We start from the raw sequence: 14,840 nt of genomic DNA, 5'->3' as shown, positions 1-14,840 counted from the left end.
ACCCGTTCTGAAAGGCCTCCTGCAAATCCGAAGTTGTTTCTCCCATTTCTCTGACACTGCACTGTAGACCCGATGATAACATAAAAATTCCCCAAGTGTTATTCACACTCTGCGGCAAAACCCAGTCCTTAGCCACATAACGAACCCAAAAATCTTTAAACACCGCACCTTAAATTCTCTAACCCATTAGGACCATTGTTGAGAGTCACCCACTCTGCCCTGGTCCCGAGTACATAACCAAACACCGGTGCTCCGTAAGCACATGAACACTTCCAAAGAAGCAACCGGATGAATTCTTTTCTTGTACATCACATCCACCAGAAGCATAAACTCTGAGTCATCCGAACACCTGCACATGAATCGATAAGGCGAGATGTAGCACACATTCCTCAAGTCCTTTATCTGAATTACCCCTGATGTTTCCTTTTCTTAGCCATAATTAATTCTACCAATGCACCGACAACCAGAAACTGCACAAGCACAGAACCACGTGACCCAATCGTAAATGGTGGGCTCCCCTACTTAGCTTTACACTACAATCATATAGATCCAGACCCCCACAACGACCTCTTCCTCCCAGTTACCATGATTCCACACCGTTGCTCAGCCAAATTCCTCATAAGTTCTTGTTGCACTAATCCTAACACATCCCGAATTATCAGCCACAACCGCATAGTTGACCTCCTGACAGTCGTACCATCTTCTTCAAGCGACCCAAGCTCACATCGTGAAACATGCATCCTATGTTGGACAGAAGTAGAACTCTTCGTAGGGACCTCCTCAAACCACGCAACCGCTAACTTGCTCACAGGAGATAACCCACCTGTGTAACCTCATATTGACCTGCTCCAATGTTAATGCTATAGTTACATCTATCATGAAATCATATAACCTCCCTGGGTCCACACTGATTCGCCGGCCATAAGAATCCCCTCATTCATTAACATCACCCAAAGGTCATTTGAAATTCAAAGCCGTATTGCATCCAAGACAATGATCGAATACTTCACTTTTTCCTACATTCCAATCAAGCCCTTCTTGTCACATTCAAAATTCCCAAGGATAGAAACCACCTCAGAGATCATCTCGCTCGAACCATCAACACTGAAAATGCTGGTCCGATTCTGAAGTCGCAATGCACAACCCTCTCTGATAACTTCCTCCTAGGTTCCATCTCCCAACACTGTGCCTAGAGGCAACCAAATGAAGACCAACATGCCGATGAGCCTCATTGCATTCAATCAAGGACGACGACACCACAATATTAACAAGAATTTCACCAAATTTGGAGATATCAAATCTCAACCGTAGGCAATACCAACACTGGGCTGAAATGACAGAACACTCCTCCACAAGGCGAAGATAATGGTCCACCCGCATTTGCAGGGAAAAGCATCCTACACCGCATCTGTAGCATCTTCACAATTCGTTAGTGCCCAATTGATAACAAGCACTCCACACTGTATAAGAATGAGTAGGAAGGAAATGAAGGCATAAGCCTCAATAGAATCAAATCGCACTACGAGGAATCAAGAAGGGAAGTGCTCCTAACAGCCCTGTAGCCTCTCGAAGATAAGTACAGACGTCTTCGTACCGATCTACTAGACTTGCTCATGACTCGTGAGACCTAAGTGAACCCAGTGCTTTGATACCAAGTTGTCACGACCCAAAATCCACTATAGGCCATGATGGCGCCCAACGTCGCCGTTAGGCAAGCCAACACTTAATTATTCATTTTATTATTTTTAAAATCATGAATCTTATTTAGATAGAGAGGTCAGTGCATTAAAATAAATCATAGTAACGTACAATCTAATTGAAGTAATAAGTAAAAGTGTATCAATGTATACAATCCCTAAACAAATTCTGGAACACCCCCAAAACTCGGTATCACAAGTGCATGAGCATCTACTAGAAGGTACAATAACAATACAATATTTGTCTGGAATAGAAGTTAGGCAGGAAAACAATGTAAATAATTCCGATGGAGACTCTATTTGTTGCAGATCATAACATGGGATGCAGCTCACCGTAAAGTCCCAACAATAGCTGCACCTTTGCGCCAAAAGACCACCAGGAATATATATACCTACACAATAAGTGCAGAAGTGTAGCATGAGTATGTAAATCAACGTGTACCCAGTAAGTATCTAGCCTAAACCCGAAGAAGTAGTGACGAGGGGTCGATATCGACACTTACTAGTAGTCCAATAAATCAAGTACAATAGAAAGTATATAAGTATGAGGCATGGTAAATAAAGAGTGTAAACAAGTATAGGTACGTGGTACGATCCTCCTCTGAACAGTAAACTCAAGCTCTCAATTATCAGTTACCTCCTCACCCAGGGTATATATATATAATAGTCCCCACCAGATAGGTCGTCACAATTCAAATCAGGAAAACTCATGGATACAATGGCTTCTTGTCAAATATTACGCACGATTCTGTCGAGGCGTACAGCCCAATCCCACAAGAGTGTTTCATGAAGTTGCCGAGGCAAACGGCCTGATCCCATAAGAGTATTTTATAGAAATGCCGAGGCGAACGGCCCGATCCCATAAGAATATGATACATAATACTACCGAGACGAACGGCCCAATCCCATAAGAATATGATACATAATACTATCGAGACGAATGGCTCAATCCCATAAGAATATGATACTGCCGAGGTGAACAGCCCGATCCCATAAGAATGTGATACATAATCCCACCGAGGCGAACGACTCGATCCCATAAGAGTATGTTACATAATTCTGTTGAGGCGAACAGCCCGATCCCATTAGAATAAGAAGTTTTAACGGGTCCTTGACCCCACTCACGAATATACATGTGAGTTATGAATTTTAAGGAAGCTTTTCGATGAAAACGCATAACGCGGGAGAAATTCGTAAGGGAAGCACAATTATTCCGCGGCAAATCAAGTAGCTCATCAAATCTCTACAATAGCGAGTCTATCACTCTACGCAAGCCTAGTCTCGGGTCGTAACGCAAAATAAAGGAATTCAACAGGCAAGGATAACTCAAATAGTATAATTAAAGCATGACGTGAACCTAAGTCTACCCGGACATAATCAGGAATTCTAGCATACGCATGGACACTCGTCACTTCATACGTGCACAGATCCCACAACATGTAGCATATAACAAGAATAACTCCTACGGGATAAATTTCCCCTCACAAGGTTAGATAGGAGACTTACCTCGCTCCGAAATTTCATAACTGGCTCCAACGCCTCTCTAGCACCTCAAACCAAATGCCCATCGATAAACTAGTCAAACAATCATAAAAACCAATAAAAATATACTCCAACATCATAATTGATTAATTTATAACACTTCCCAACTCTCCTCAAAAAGTCAACAAAGTCAACCCTCGAGCCCACGTGCCCGGATTCATAAAATTTTTGAAGATAAATATTACCCATAATATTACAAACTCAAATATATAATTTATTCACAATTCCATGTCCAATTTCGTGATCAAAATCCAAAAATACCAAATTCTAGGTTTCTTTCAAAATCTCACAATTTCTACTTATTTCCATGTTTAAATCCTTGTAGAATCCATGTAGTTAGCTAACAATATGGGAGAATTACTTACCTTGACATAGATGATGAAAATCTTCCCTCCATGAGCTCCAAAAATCGCCCAACCAAATGAAGAATTAGAGAGAAATGGGCTAAATCCCGTATTAAATCAATCTGCCCAGGCCCGCTCTTCTTCGCGATCGCGGAAAACCCATCGCGATCGCGAAGGCCAAAATCACTGCCTCCAAAATTTCCTCTACGCGTTCGCGACCTCCACGTCATGTTCGCGAAGCCTTCTGATCCCAGCCCTTCGCGTTCGCGGGCCACGAGCCGCGTTCGCGAAGGCTTGATGCCTGTCAGGCCCCAGCTCCCCTTTCTTCTTCGCGTTCACGACCTTCAAGTCGCGTTTGCGTAGGCTACCCTAGCCTCTTCTCCGCATTCGCGACTCCTGCATTGCATTCACGATGAGCAAATCCCAGCAGCCCAAAAATCTTTCTTCGCGAACACATGAGACCCTTCGCATTCCCGAAGAACAAAACTAGACACCAACACCAGCAGTTGCAAAACAAAGAAAAATGGTCTGAAACCACTCCAAATCACGCCCAAGGCCCCCGGGGACCCCGTCCAATCACACCAACAAGTTCCAAAATACAACACGAACCTGCTCGAGGCCTCAAATCACACCAACAACATCAAAATAACGAATCAACGATCGAAACCTTCTTTAAACTTTCAAATATTCAAACTTCAACGAACGCGCCTGATTAATACTTAAACATTCTGGAATGATGCCAAACTTTACGTGCAAGTCATAATTTACAATACGAACCTATTCCAAAGCTTGGAACCCTAAACGGACATCAATAATACCAAAGTCTACCTCAAACCAAACTTAGAAAATTCTAAAACCTTCAAAATGCAAACTTTCCACAATAAGCGCTGAAATGCTCTCGGGCGACTCGATACTCAACTCGAACATACGCTCAAGTCCAGAATCATCAAATGAACCTATTGGGACCTTCAAATCCTGATTCCTAGATCGTTTACTCAAAAGTCAAACCTTAGTCAACTCTTTCAACTTAAAGCTTCCGAGATGAGAATTTTCCATCTGAATCAACTTCGAACTTCCCGAAATCCAATTCCGACTACGCGTACAAGTCATAATACATGCAGTGAAGCTACTTAAGACTCCAAACCACTGAGTGACGCGCTAGAACTCAAATCGACCGGTGAGATCGTTACACTTAGGGTGTGTTGCATCTAGTTAATAATCCGGTCAACTTGTGACATTATGTGCTAGATATCTGTGCGAATTGTACATAGATTTAGTATGTCAAATATATTTTATAACTCGTTTGATTAATTAGGATTGGTATACACATAGTTAATTAAATTAGTTACATAAAATGAAAGGCAAGTCATTTTCTTTTCAAAATAGATGACTTTACCTTTTTACAACTACATTAGCATGATCTTTCTTTTAACCAATATCTTTGTAGGTTATTTTTGACTTTTTTACTTCAAGTAGACATAACTTGTAAAAATTATGATTGAGTCTACTATATTTAGGATTAATTCAATTGTTGCATACATATTGGGTCTAACTTGATGATTGCCAATGTTCTTTATGGGCTTTTATGATATTCTTGTATAGGGTTGGTAATACTCTTAGTCTCTTTATATATTTTGATTGTCTACATATGCATTTTATATTTATTTATCCGTTCATTCAATTCTTTTGAACCAAACTCTAGGGTCTTTTTTATACGATCTTAATTTTCTTTTATCATAAAAATCAATATTCCTTTATACTCTTATACTCTTGACAAATCTTTTACGTCTTATTTATTATATTCTGCGTTTTTGTACGTTAAAGTTTCATCATAAGTTAATCGACGTAAGTTCGGGAATGAGGTTATTTTTTAGGTTATAAGTATTTATTTTATTTATAACAAGTAATAAGTGAGTGCCATGAAGATTAGAGGGTAAACAAATCAAAGAATAAGTTTTGTTGAAATTTGTCAATTTGGGATAAAATACGGCCCAAGCTATAATACCCTGTATTTATGGACTAGTGCCATACAAGGTACCGCATGACCATGATAGTAAGGTATATTAAGTATATTAGTATTTAAGTAATTATGTACTAGAATTAATTATGCGAATAATTGATTAATTGTGAGAATAATATGGGAGAATAAGGAAATAATTATGGTATTAAATAGGATTAAGTGGATGGGGAACTTTAGTGGGCTGCCACATGGCATTAATTTGGCCAAGGGTGGCACCAATGTGCATATATGAGTCATAGCACTTAAAGTACCTTGCTTACATGTGAAAATGCAAGACATATCCCTTAAGCCTTCATTTTATTCTTCTTTGGCAATTTGAGATATAGAAAGGATGTTGCAAACTTTCCTTCTATTGTTGGAGATTCTCTTACTTTAGAAACATAGCAAAAACGTACACAACATGATACTCCATATGTTCAGCAACATGAAATATGCCATGATCATAAGGTGTGCTTGTTTCTTATTCAAAGATTTAGAAGAAGCAAAAATTGTTCTTGGCAAGCTCAAGTAAAAGTATTTGATAAATTCATCAAGTAAGGTATGTTAAGGATATCCCTTATTTTCTTTTGGCGTGATCCCTACAATACAAATGAAACGAGCAAATACACAACTTTCATAAATATCTCTATTTATAGAAGCACTAGGGGTGCCTATGTTCTTGATTCTCCATGTGTCTTATTATTACATCTTCTGTTCATGGGTCTCAGAAAAATATGTAGTTGATAAAATTTATCCGAAGGCATATTGATTTTATGACATTCCGAGAGGTCTTATTGACTTACTTTTCATTACATTCATTTATACATGTACATTGACCCATGACCAGATGGCGTTTTATATATATATATATATATATATATATATATATATATATATATATATATATATATATATATATATATATATATATTGGGTATGAGGAAAGGTTACGGCGTTATATACGCAGCACCACCTCATCAGTTGGTATACATTAATGATTTCGCCCACTGAGGCCGAGATGATATGATGGGATGCCCTCAGAGGCTTGATGATGTTATGTACGCATATACCTATGCATGATATGATATTTATATTCACATGTATGACATTATAAATATTTCAGGATTCACAAAGTTATTTAGGCTTACAGGCGGATTCCTTTACTCCACACTTCTTTTATGACTTCTATGTACTGATTTTCATGCCTTACATACTCGATACATTATTCGTACTGATGCCCCTATTTCCTGGGGCCTGCGTTTCATGCCCACAGGTGCAGGTAGACAGGCTGACGGTGCCCCTTCTTAGAATCCTTGCTTAGCGAGAGTTGGTGTGCTCCATTTGATCCGGAGCTGCTTTGGGTTTTGGTAAGATATGTTTGTATACATATATGGGTATGACGGGGCCCAGTCCCGTCCTTTGTACAGTTGTACACTATATTAGATGTCTGTAGACAGTCATGTATAGTTGGATAGTATGTGGCCTTGTCGACTTCTAGTTTTGGATATATAGTTGTCTATAGCAGCTTTGTCGGCTCGCCCTACCGTATTCCGCATGTATATACATATATATATTTTGGACATGTTTTCCTCGCGTATGTTATTCACGTGATTCAGCAGTTTATTGACAGATGTTATTCATGACCTACCCTTAATTCATGTTTATATCTTAGACGCATGCTTAGAGGTGTTCGATAGGTAGGACTCAGGCACTCGTCATGGACCATCGGTTTGGGTCGTGACATTATTCTTTACACATTTAGTCAAGTGATAATTCAAACTCTTTAGAACACCTCAATTATTGATACACATTCCTTATTTGATTTAATCACTCCATTGTCGCATATAAGATTCTTTGTGGATAATTTCTTTCGTATGCTCCCCTATCTATGACCACTCTTCCTACTTTATTTGATTATTTCTTTTAAGTTAATTGCTGGCTACTTTATTCAAAAAATAATTCTTTACCATTTTATTATATGTGGTCAATTAAGATTAATCTTGTATAGTTAAATCACTCGGCTTTAGTTATAAATTGAGGTTTCCTTTATACTTTATTTCGAACCCAATTCGCTAATCGAACTCCAAAAAGATTTTTGTTTATTAATTTACTTTGCATATCCTATTGTATATATTCTACCACAAATAAAATATTCATGCTTTGAATATTTACTCACTGCATGACAATCGCATTGGATACTCTTTGATAGGAATTCCTTGTGAAATAACTAATCATTTCTTTGAACCTTCCCTTTTTTATTTGATTGAATCCACCGGAACCACATTTTGTGGATCTTGAGGGATGCCTAACATCTTCCCCTCGAGATAACTTGAACTCTTACCTTGAATCTCAATGGTTTCGCAGACCATAATCAAATGTACATTACATAGTATAGTATAGGTGTCCTAGAATACCTTAAATACTAGGTGGCGACTCTAAACTTTAATTAACCTTGTAGAGTACTATAAGTTGTACATTATTTTGACTTGTGCAAAATAAGATACAATAACATGGAGACTTTACTGGGGATACTTCACGTTCTAACCACGTCGGATTTGATCAATTACTTGAGGGATTACAAGTTCTCCAATACTCTAACTTCTATTCTTTCTGTCACATGCTTCAAGTCATATATTCTTTGCTTCAAGTTTTATACTCTTTGCTTCAAGTTGTATATTCTTTACTTTGAATCGTATATTCTCTACTACAAGTCATATATTCTTCGTCGCATGCTTCAATGTGGTCTATTCTTTGTCATGCGCTTCAAGCGGTATATTTTTTGTCATTTGCCTCGAGTTGTATATCCTTTGTCGTGTGCTTCAAGCCATATATTCTCTATTGCATGCTTCAAGTCGTGTATTCTCTATTGCGTGCTCCAGGCTGCATATTCTTTGTCATGCATATGTTGTATGTTCTTTGTATATGCCTATGTTGTGTATTCCCTTTTACACATACCTATGTTGTATATGCTTTCACAGATACCCATGTTATATATTCTTTGTCACATGCTTATGGTACTGCTTTATTGAATTGTCATCACTTTTCTATCGACTCACATGCAAGTCACGCGAGGGTTGTCTTTTCACCTCTCCGAACCTTCTTTCAAAACTCTTTAGTTTCAGAGATTTTCATATGAGGTTAACTACGTACCATCTCGCAGTTGTCCTTAACTCATGCTCGAATCTAGGTAAATCTACTCTTAGAATTCCTAGGTCACTGTATACACAATTTTGCAGTTTGTTTTCGCCCGATTAATTGTTACATATCCTTTGCATGTTACATATTCTTTGTCTGATGTACATTCTTTATCTGTTATGCATCCTTCACTTAATAGGATATGTCAACACTAAGGACAGTCTATGAAATGTACAGGCGTAAAATAAGAGAGGGATATGGACGGTCTAGTGAGACGCATTGTTAACGCAGACAATAGGTGCCACTTTCATTGGCCTTGTTTATACATGTTGTTTCAATTATATTATATTATGTATTCCATGTATAGTTCATATGGCTCAGTTGATCCTAAAAGAAGTTTAGAATAATGCAAGTATAATAAGACTTGAAATGTGATTCTATGGGATGTTTCGTAGTTTCTTGATGTACTTCATTTGCCTCTTATTTGAGTTACCATAACTTCATATGTTGTTCGGTTTGCTTTACATACAAGTACTATTCCACATGTACTCACATCCCTTTTGCCGGGGGCGCTGCATCTTTTAATAGATGCAGGTATACTTCTACAGGATGATATAGATCTTTGATAGGGACCTTCTTCACTACTCAACTTATGGTGAGCCCGCTACAGTTCTAGTGGGTGTTTGGGTCTAGTTTATTTTATGTATTTAGGTATCTATTGTCATAGAAGCTCCATGTACACTGTGGGCCATGTACTTAAAGTTTTGAGTTTTGTCATGTATTTATGTTCACAGTATTTACAGTTATTTATAAAGCTATGTATCCATCATGAGGAAGAATTTTAGGCCATTGAGCCAAATGTATTCAATTTAAAAGTCAAGATCTAATTATGTTATGGTAAATCATGCATGAGTAAATATGAGAGGTTGATGTAAAGTAGGCTTGCTCGACTGGGTTTACTCGGTTGAGCGTTGGACGCGCTCCCAGAGGTCGGGGCGTGACAAACTGAGAGGTAGAGGCAGGCCGAAGAAGTATTGGGGAGAGGTGATTAGGCAAGATATGACGTTGCTCCAGCTTACTAAGGACATGTCCATGGATAGTAAGGTGTGGATACTGAGAATTAGGGTAGAGTGTTATGTAGTCGAGCTTTATCTTTGTTTGTTACAATAGCTTTAGTACACCACTTAGTGTCTTTAGTGTATTTTCATCTTTCTAGACGACATTATTACTTGTTGTTGTCATTGCCTCGGTTTTTAATTGCACTACCTTGTGCTAGTTGTGTATTTTCGCTTGATTTTCTGATTGGTTTGGTCCTTCCCTTTATCTTTTCTGAGCCAAGGGTCTATCAGAAACAATCTCTTTGCCTTTTCAAATGTAGAGATAAGGTATGCACACGCTACCCTCCCCAAACTCCATGTATAAGAATACACTGGGTTTGCTGTTGTTATTGTTAATATCTAAAAAAAAAAATAGTGGTGATTGCCCTGTGTTCTCTAGCAATAGTAATAATTTTTTTCCAAAAAATTAAGAAAAAACAAAGGCCTAAGCATCGCCACATTTGATGTTACAGTACAGTTGAAGACATTACTCCTATTAACTCCCACCGATCAAATTATAACAAATTTAGGGATCCAATTAGCAATAAACCAAACTTCCTGGTGATTATCCGCTAACGAGTAGTACGAGACGTAGCATCTAATCCAAAGCGGTGCTCCACAAATATCATCATCATCTTCTTATAAAGTAGGAGTACAACCTAAAGTAAAAGCAAGACCACAAGAGGGCAAAGAGAAAGAGTACAACACATTATTCAGCTCAAAAGCCATGGACGATGACAGCTTCAGAGCCCGTGTACACAAAGTTTTCGGCGCTCTCTCTTCATCAGCACCGTCGTCGGCGTGGTCTCTCACCGACGATGAAGTGGAGAAGAAAGAGTGGAACCGGAGCGCACTGAAAGAGGATGATGACCAAACCCTTTCTTCTTCGTCATATGATGGATTATTCAAACAAAATCGCAGGAGGAACATGAATGATCCAAATGATGAGGAAAGTGGTTTTGAGCACCCTAATGATGTTTGGGATATCAGATCCTCCATTGGCTTGGATTCCACGCTTGATAATGAGGTTCTTTATATGGATTTTTATTTTTTATATATTGACATCGAAGCTACTTCTACACAAATTACTAATCTATCTCTGTTATAAGAAAATTACATGAAATTCATTTTTACTTGTCCTAATAGTGTAAGAAGTTCATTCAATTTTTTCAAAATTTGAAATGCACTCCCTTTTTTGTGATACATTGAACTCTGTATTCCTTAATTTTGATTTGAACTAAACTATGGGCGTTTTGTATGGAGGAGAAAAATAATTTCTTCATTAAAATCTGGTGTTTGTTTCGTCAGGTATAAAAGTAGGTAAAATGACTTCTTCAAATAAATTACACAAGTTATTTTCTCCCTTTTGGTATTGAATTTCCAGCTTCAAGAGTGCAGACATATTACCCCAACAGGGGCTAATTCAGGCATGGACGGGCCTCTATCCTATAGCTATTTGATATGCTGTAACAAAATACATTATTGCAAGAGGATCAGAGACTACATTGTTTTATTAAACTTTGCTTTTAAAGCTACTGCTTGATACTGAAATTCTAAACAAGGATTACTTTACTGTGTCTTTTATTGGAGAAAGGTTATGTACTTGTTATTCTATGATTTTTTAATTGCAATGTTTGGCTATACTGCTATTATGTCTGTATGGTCTGTGCACTTGTGTTTGACAGTGAATATGCTTTGAGAAGTATCACTTTGGTGCATATATATGCTGTTCTACTTAATTCAATGTCCCGGAACTTCAAGAGAACTAGACACAATCTGTATATTTTGGTGTTCGAAGACCATCCATTCTTTCCTTACTATTTAGTATGTAGATGGGGGTATTTCCTTGTCAAAAGTGTAAGATTGCCATACGAAGCTACAATTACTTCTTTAATTTCAGTTATTCATGTGCTCTAAAGCTTATCTCGTTTCACTTAGCAAAATCTTTACCATTTTTATTTTCTTTTTCTTGAAATCTAGACCTTAGTATAAGGACATTTCTCATACTCGATTCCTCATTATTTTGGGCAATTTTACATATCATACTTGTTCCCTTTCAATAGTTAATATTACTTCCTTTCTCCTCCTTATTCTTGGGAGCACAGCTTGGTTCCTTGTTTCACCGATTGGATAGCTGGTATTGTTTGTCCTGTGTACCCACTTTCTTGGTCTGTGCGATACGAGGGAGAAATTTTATTTTGGGTGTGAGAACTTTTACTAGTTGTGTGAGGGGTTTATTTAATTGAGTAAAATGTGGGACCCATAACGTCCATATCATCCCATCTCCTCCTCCTCAATTCTCGCTCACTGTTCTTCTTCTTCGTTTCCTTTTTATTCCTCTTCTCCGACGCCATGCTCTTTTCTGTTTTTTTTTTCCCTTCTGTTTTTCATCAACTCTTAAACCAAGTATTGGCGGGTGAAAGGGTGGAAAATCCATGTCTGCTAATATTTGGGTACTAGAGTATTAGAGTTTACTTGTTGTCTCTCCTGAATTTCACATCAAAATCCAACTACATCAAATAAATGAAAGAAAAGACAGTCTAGTTCCATCCAATTTAGACCAAACATTTTCAAGATTACTTCAGTTTCACTACCTACTTCTCAACTTCTCCAAAACAATTCAAATTTCCACAATAACCACCTCAAAATTTCCTTCAAATAATTGGAATGGAGAAAGAATAAATATGCTACGCATTGCCGGACTCCCATTTCTGATTTCAAATTGCATACTGGTGTTGAGTTTGAATTTGGCAAGCAAAAGAAAGAGAAACAGGAAAAGAACAGGGGGTGTCTATGAGGAAGAAGAAATAAATAATATTTTTCCTCCCCCTTAAGTTGATTATATGGGGTAGAAAATACTTTAACCTAACTTGTCTTTGTCATCCGATATTTGAGGAAAGCTCTCAGAGGAGATGGTCCGCTTGCTGCTTCAGCATCAGTTTTCCGGCACCTACTTTAAACCCTAAAATAAACATACTACATGCAAAACAAAAAGAAGTTCTGCAAAAATAGTGGAATAAGCATTTGAAAATTGTTTGCTATAAAAAAGCTGAAGGAGAAGATGGGAATTTTAAAAAAAGAGTTTGTGGAGTGTGAACTGGTCAGAATAGGAAGATGCACAGATAAAGAAGGGGCGAAGTAATGAGAAGATGGGACCCATAAATTCCAAATGTTAAGCATTAAATACCCTCACACTAGTATGAGAAGTACTCAGGGGTCATTTGGTTTAAAGACAGGTTATGCTAAGATTAATTATGCTGGGATTAGTTATTCTGGTATTATTTCTTGTTGACTGCTTTATCCTGGGATAACATATACTGGAATTATGATTCCACCCTCTGGTAGGTATAAGTTATCTCGGTACTATTTTTAATCCTGGGATAAATTAGTAACCAAACAAGGGATAAGGCGGTACTAAATTTTTATCTCAGGATTAGTTTTGCTTATCCATCACACTAAACGACCCCCAAGTGTCTTTGCAGGCCCTAAAAGATACTGTTCTTTTCTTTATTTTATTTTTTTTGGTTTTGTTTGAGACTTATGATCCGTCTTGATTGCTTCTCCAGGACGAGGAAGATGAATATGATAGAGTGGCGGAAGGCAGAGTGGGTGCTGGTGATCGCTTGTACATGAAGAATGTTATTGATCAGGAAACATCTTATGATCCTTCAGGACGTAGCATCCGTAGAGACGCACGTGCAAATCATATGGCTGCACAAGTTAGGCTGAAGGAAGATGCTGATGCTGCTGTGAAATGTGAAACTCATTTTGATGGTATCACTCTATATGGTGAGCAGCATTCTACTGAACCACTTCAGGTTCATAGTAAGGTGAAGCCAATTTTGAAAAGAGCAAGGAAATCTGAGAATGGTGAGCTCAAGTCCGCGAAACGAGTCAGGTTTAATCCTAGTTGTAAAGATGAATGTGAAGGGGCATCAGAGCTAGAAGTTTCTTGGGCAGCTCCTGCAGCAGCAAATTCTAGTTCTCAAGAAAATGAATCTATTCTTGACAACAGTAGGCCGAATGTTCCTGATCATATTCTCAACCCTTCAAAGTATATTCACTATAGTTTGGATTCTTCTAGCAAGCTTGATGATGAATCAAATATTCAAGCTTGCGCATACCTTCTCGAGGAGGTTAAGAAGTTGAAGCATGATCAATTGGCACGAGAAACTATGGATGTGTCAGCTACTAATCCTAAATCACCAGCCTTTGTACCTAGGCAGAAGAACTCATATGCTATAGCAGCAAATGATGCAACTCCGTCAAAGGAAATGATTAAAGATGCTTGTAATGAATCGTTGCACCCAAAAGGCTTTCCGGTTGCCATTGCCGCTGTAGAGGCTCAAGAAAGTGGAGATCCAATGGAAGAGGATATGGAAGCACATGTAGGTGACAATAACATCGTGTCCCATAAACAAGAACGCAGCTATCGAAGAACTCGATCAATTGGTTATATTCCTTTTGCGAGGAACAATTGTTGAGTGAATGTTTTACTTCTGCCCAATAAAGCAAGGCAGAGATGAACGACTCTGTTACTTGAGGCTAGTATGTATGTTATATAATTCCTTTAGCAGAAATGCTTGATACAGTGCATCTGTTTGCAAGTTGTTGTTTTAGCTGGATCTCCACCCCTAACCCCTCCAACCTCCACCCCTCCAAAAAAAGAGGAAGAAACATACAATATATAACTATAGGGGGACGACATAAGCATGGAGTGTACTGACTTTTTGCATGAACTATCTGTTTTTAAGGATTCTTGATGGATTATTCTTATTATGTTTGTTTTTTAGTGGAGGGATTCATGATGATCAGGTAATATTTCCCTTATCTTATCATGTCGATGGTGTATGTACCCGGTGACCCTTCCTGGTTGGTACTTGCTACTCCTTGAATGATGTTCAACTTTAGACATAACATATCTTGATATGATTAACACCGGATAACAAATGCAAATGATACGAGGACTATTATTCACCACAGAATCTCCATGTTATTAACTATATAATCTATAACAAGCAGGTAC

At 38.0% G+C, this 14,840-nt stretch overlaps 1 protein-coding gene across 1 annotated transcript; it reads left to right on the top strand.

Annotated features, from left to right (window-relative positions):
* The first annotated feature begins 10,415 nt into the window (after nt 1–10,415).
* On the top strand, nt 10,416–14,590 carry LOC104108264 (uncharacterized). The gene is made up of 2 exons (XM_009617254.4): nt 10,416–10,841; nt 13,381–14,590. Exons 1-2 carry the CDS (start codon nt 10,542–10,544, stop codon nt 14,296–14,298), a joined length of 1,218 nt encoding a protein of 405 aa, XP_009615549.1. The 5' UTR covers nt 10,416–10,541; the 3' UTR covers nt 14,299–14,590.
* Nucleotides 14,591–14,840: the final 250 nt, after the last annotated feature.

This window comes from Nicotiana tomentosiformis, chromosome 12 (genome assembly GCF_000390325.3).
Source record: "Nicotiana tomentosiformis chromosome 12, ASM39032v3, whole genome shotgun sequence".
In the NCBI taxonomy this organism is placed as follows: domain Eukaryota; kingdom Viridiplantae; phylum Streptophyta; class Magnoliopsida; order Solanales; family Solanaceae; genus Nicotiana; species Nicotiana tomentosiformis.
The sequence above is the reverse complement of the archived record's forward strand: the minus strand, read 5'-3'. Positions and strand labels throughout refer to the sequence as shown.

Bases quoted from the DNA above. Each gene is read 5' to 3' on its own strand.
- LOC104108264 (XM_009617254.4), top strand. From the start codon at position 10,542: ATGGACGATGACAGCTTCAGAGCCCGTGTACACAAAGTTTTCGGCGCT. The intron at 10,842-13,380 runs GTTCTTTATATG...TTGCTTCTCCAG, and splicing joins ATTCCACGCTTGATAATGAG to GACGAGGAAGATGAATATGA.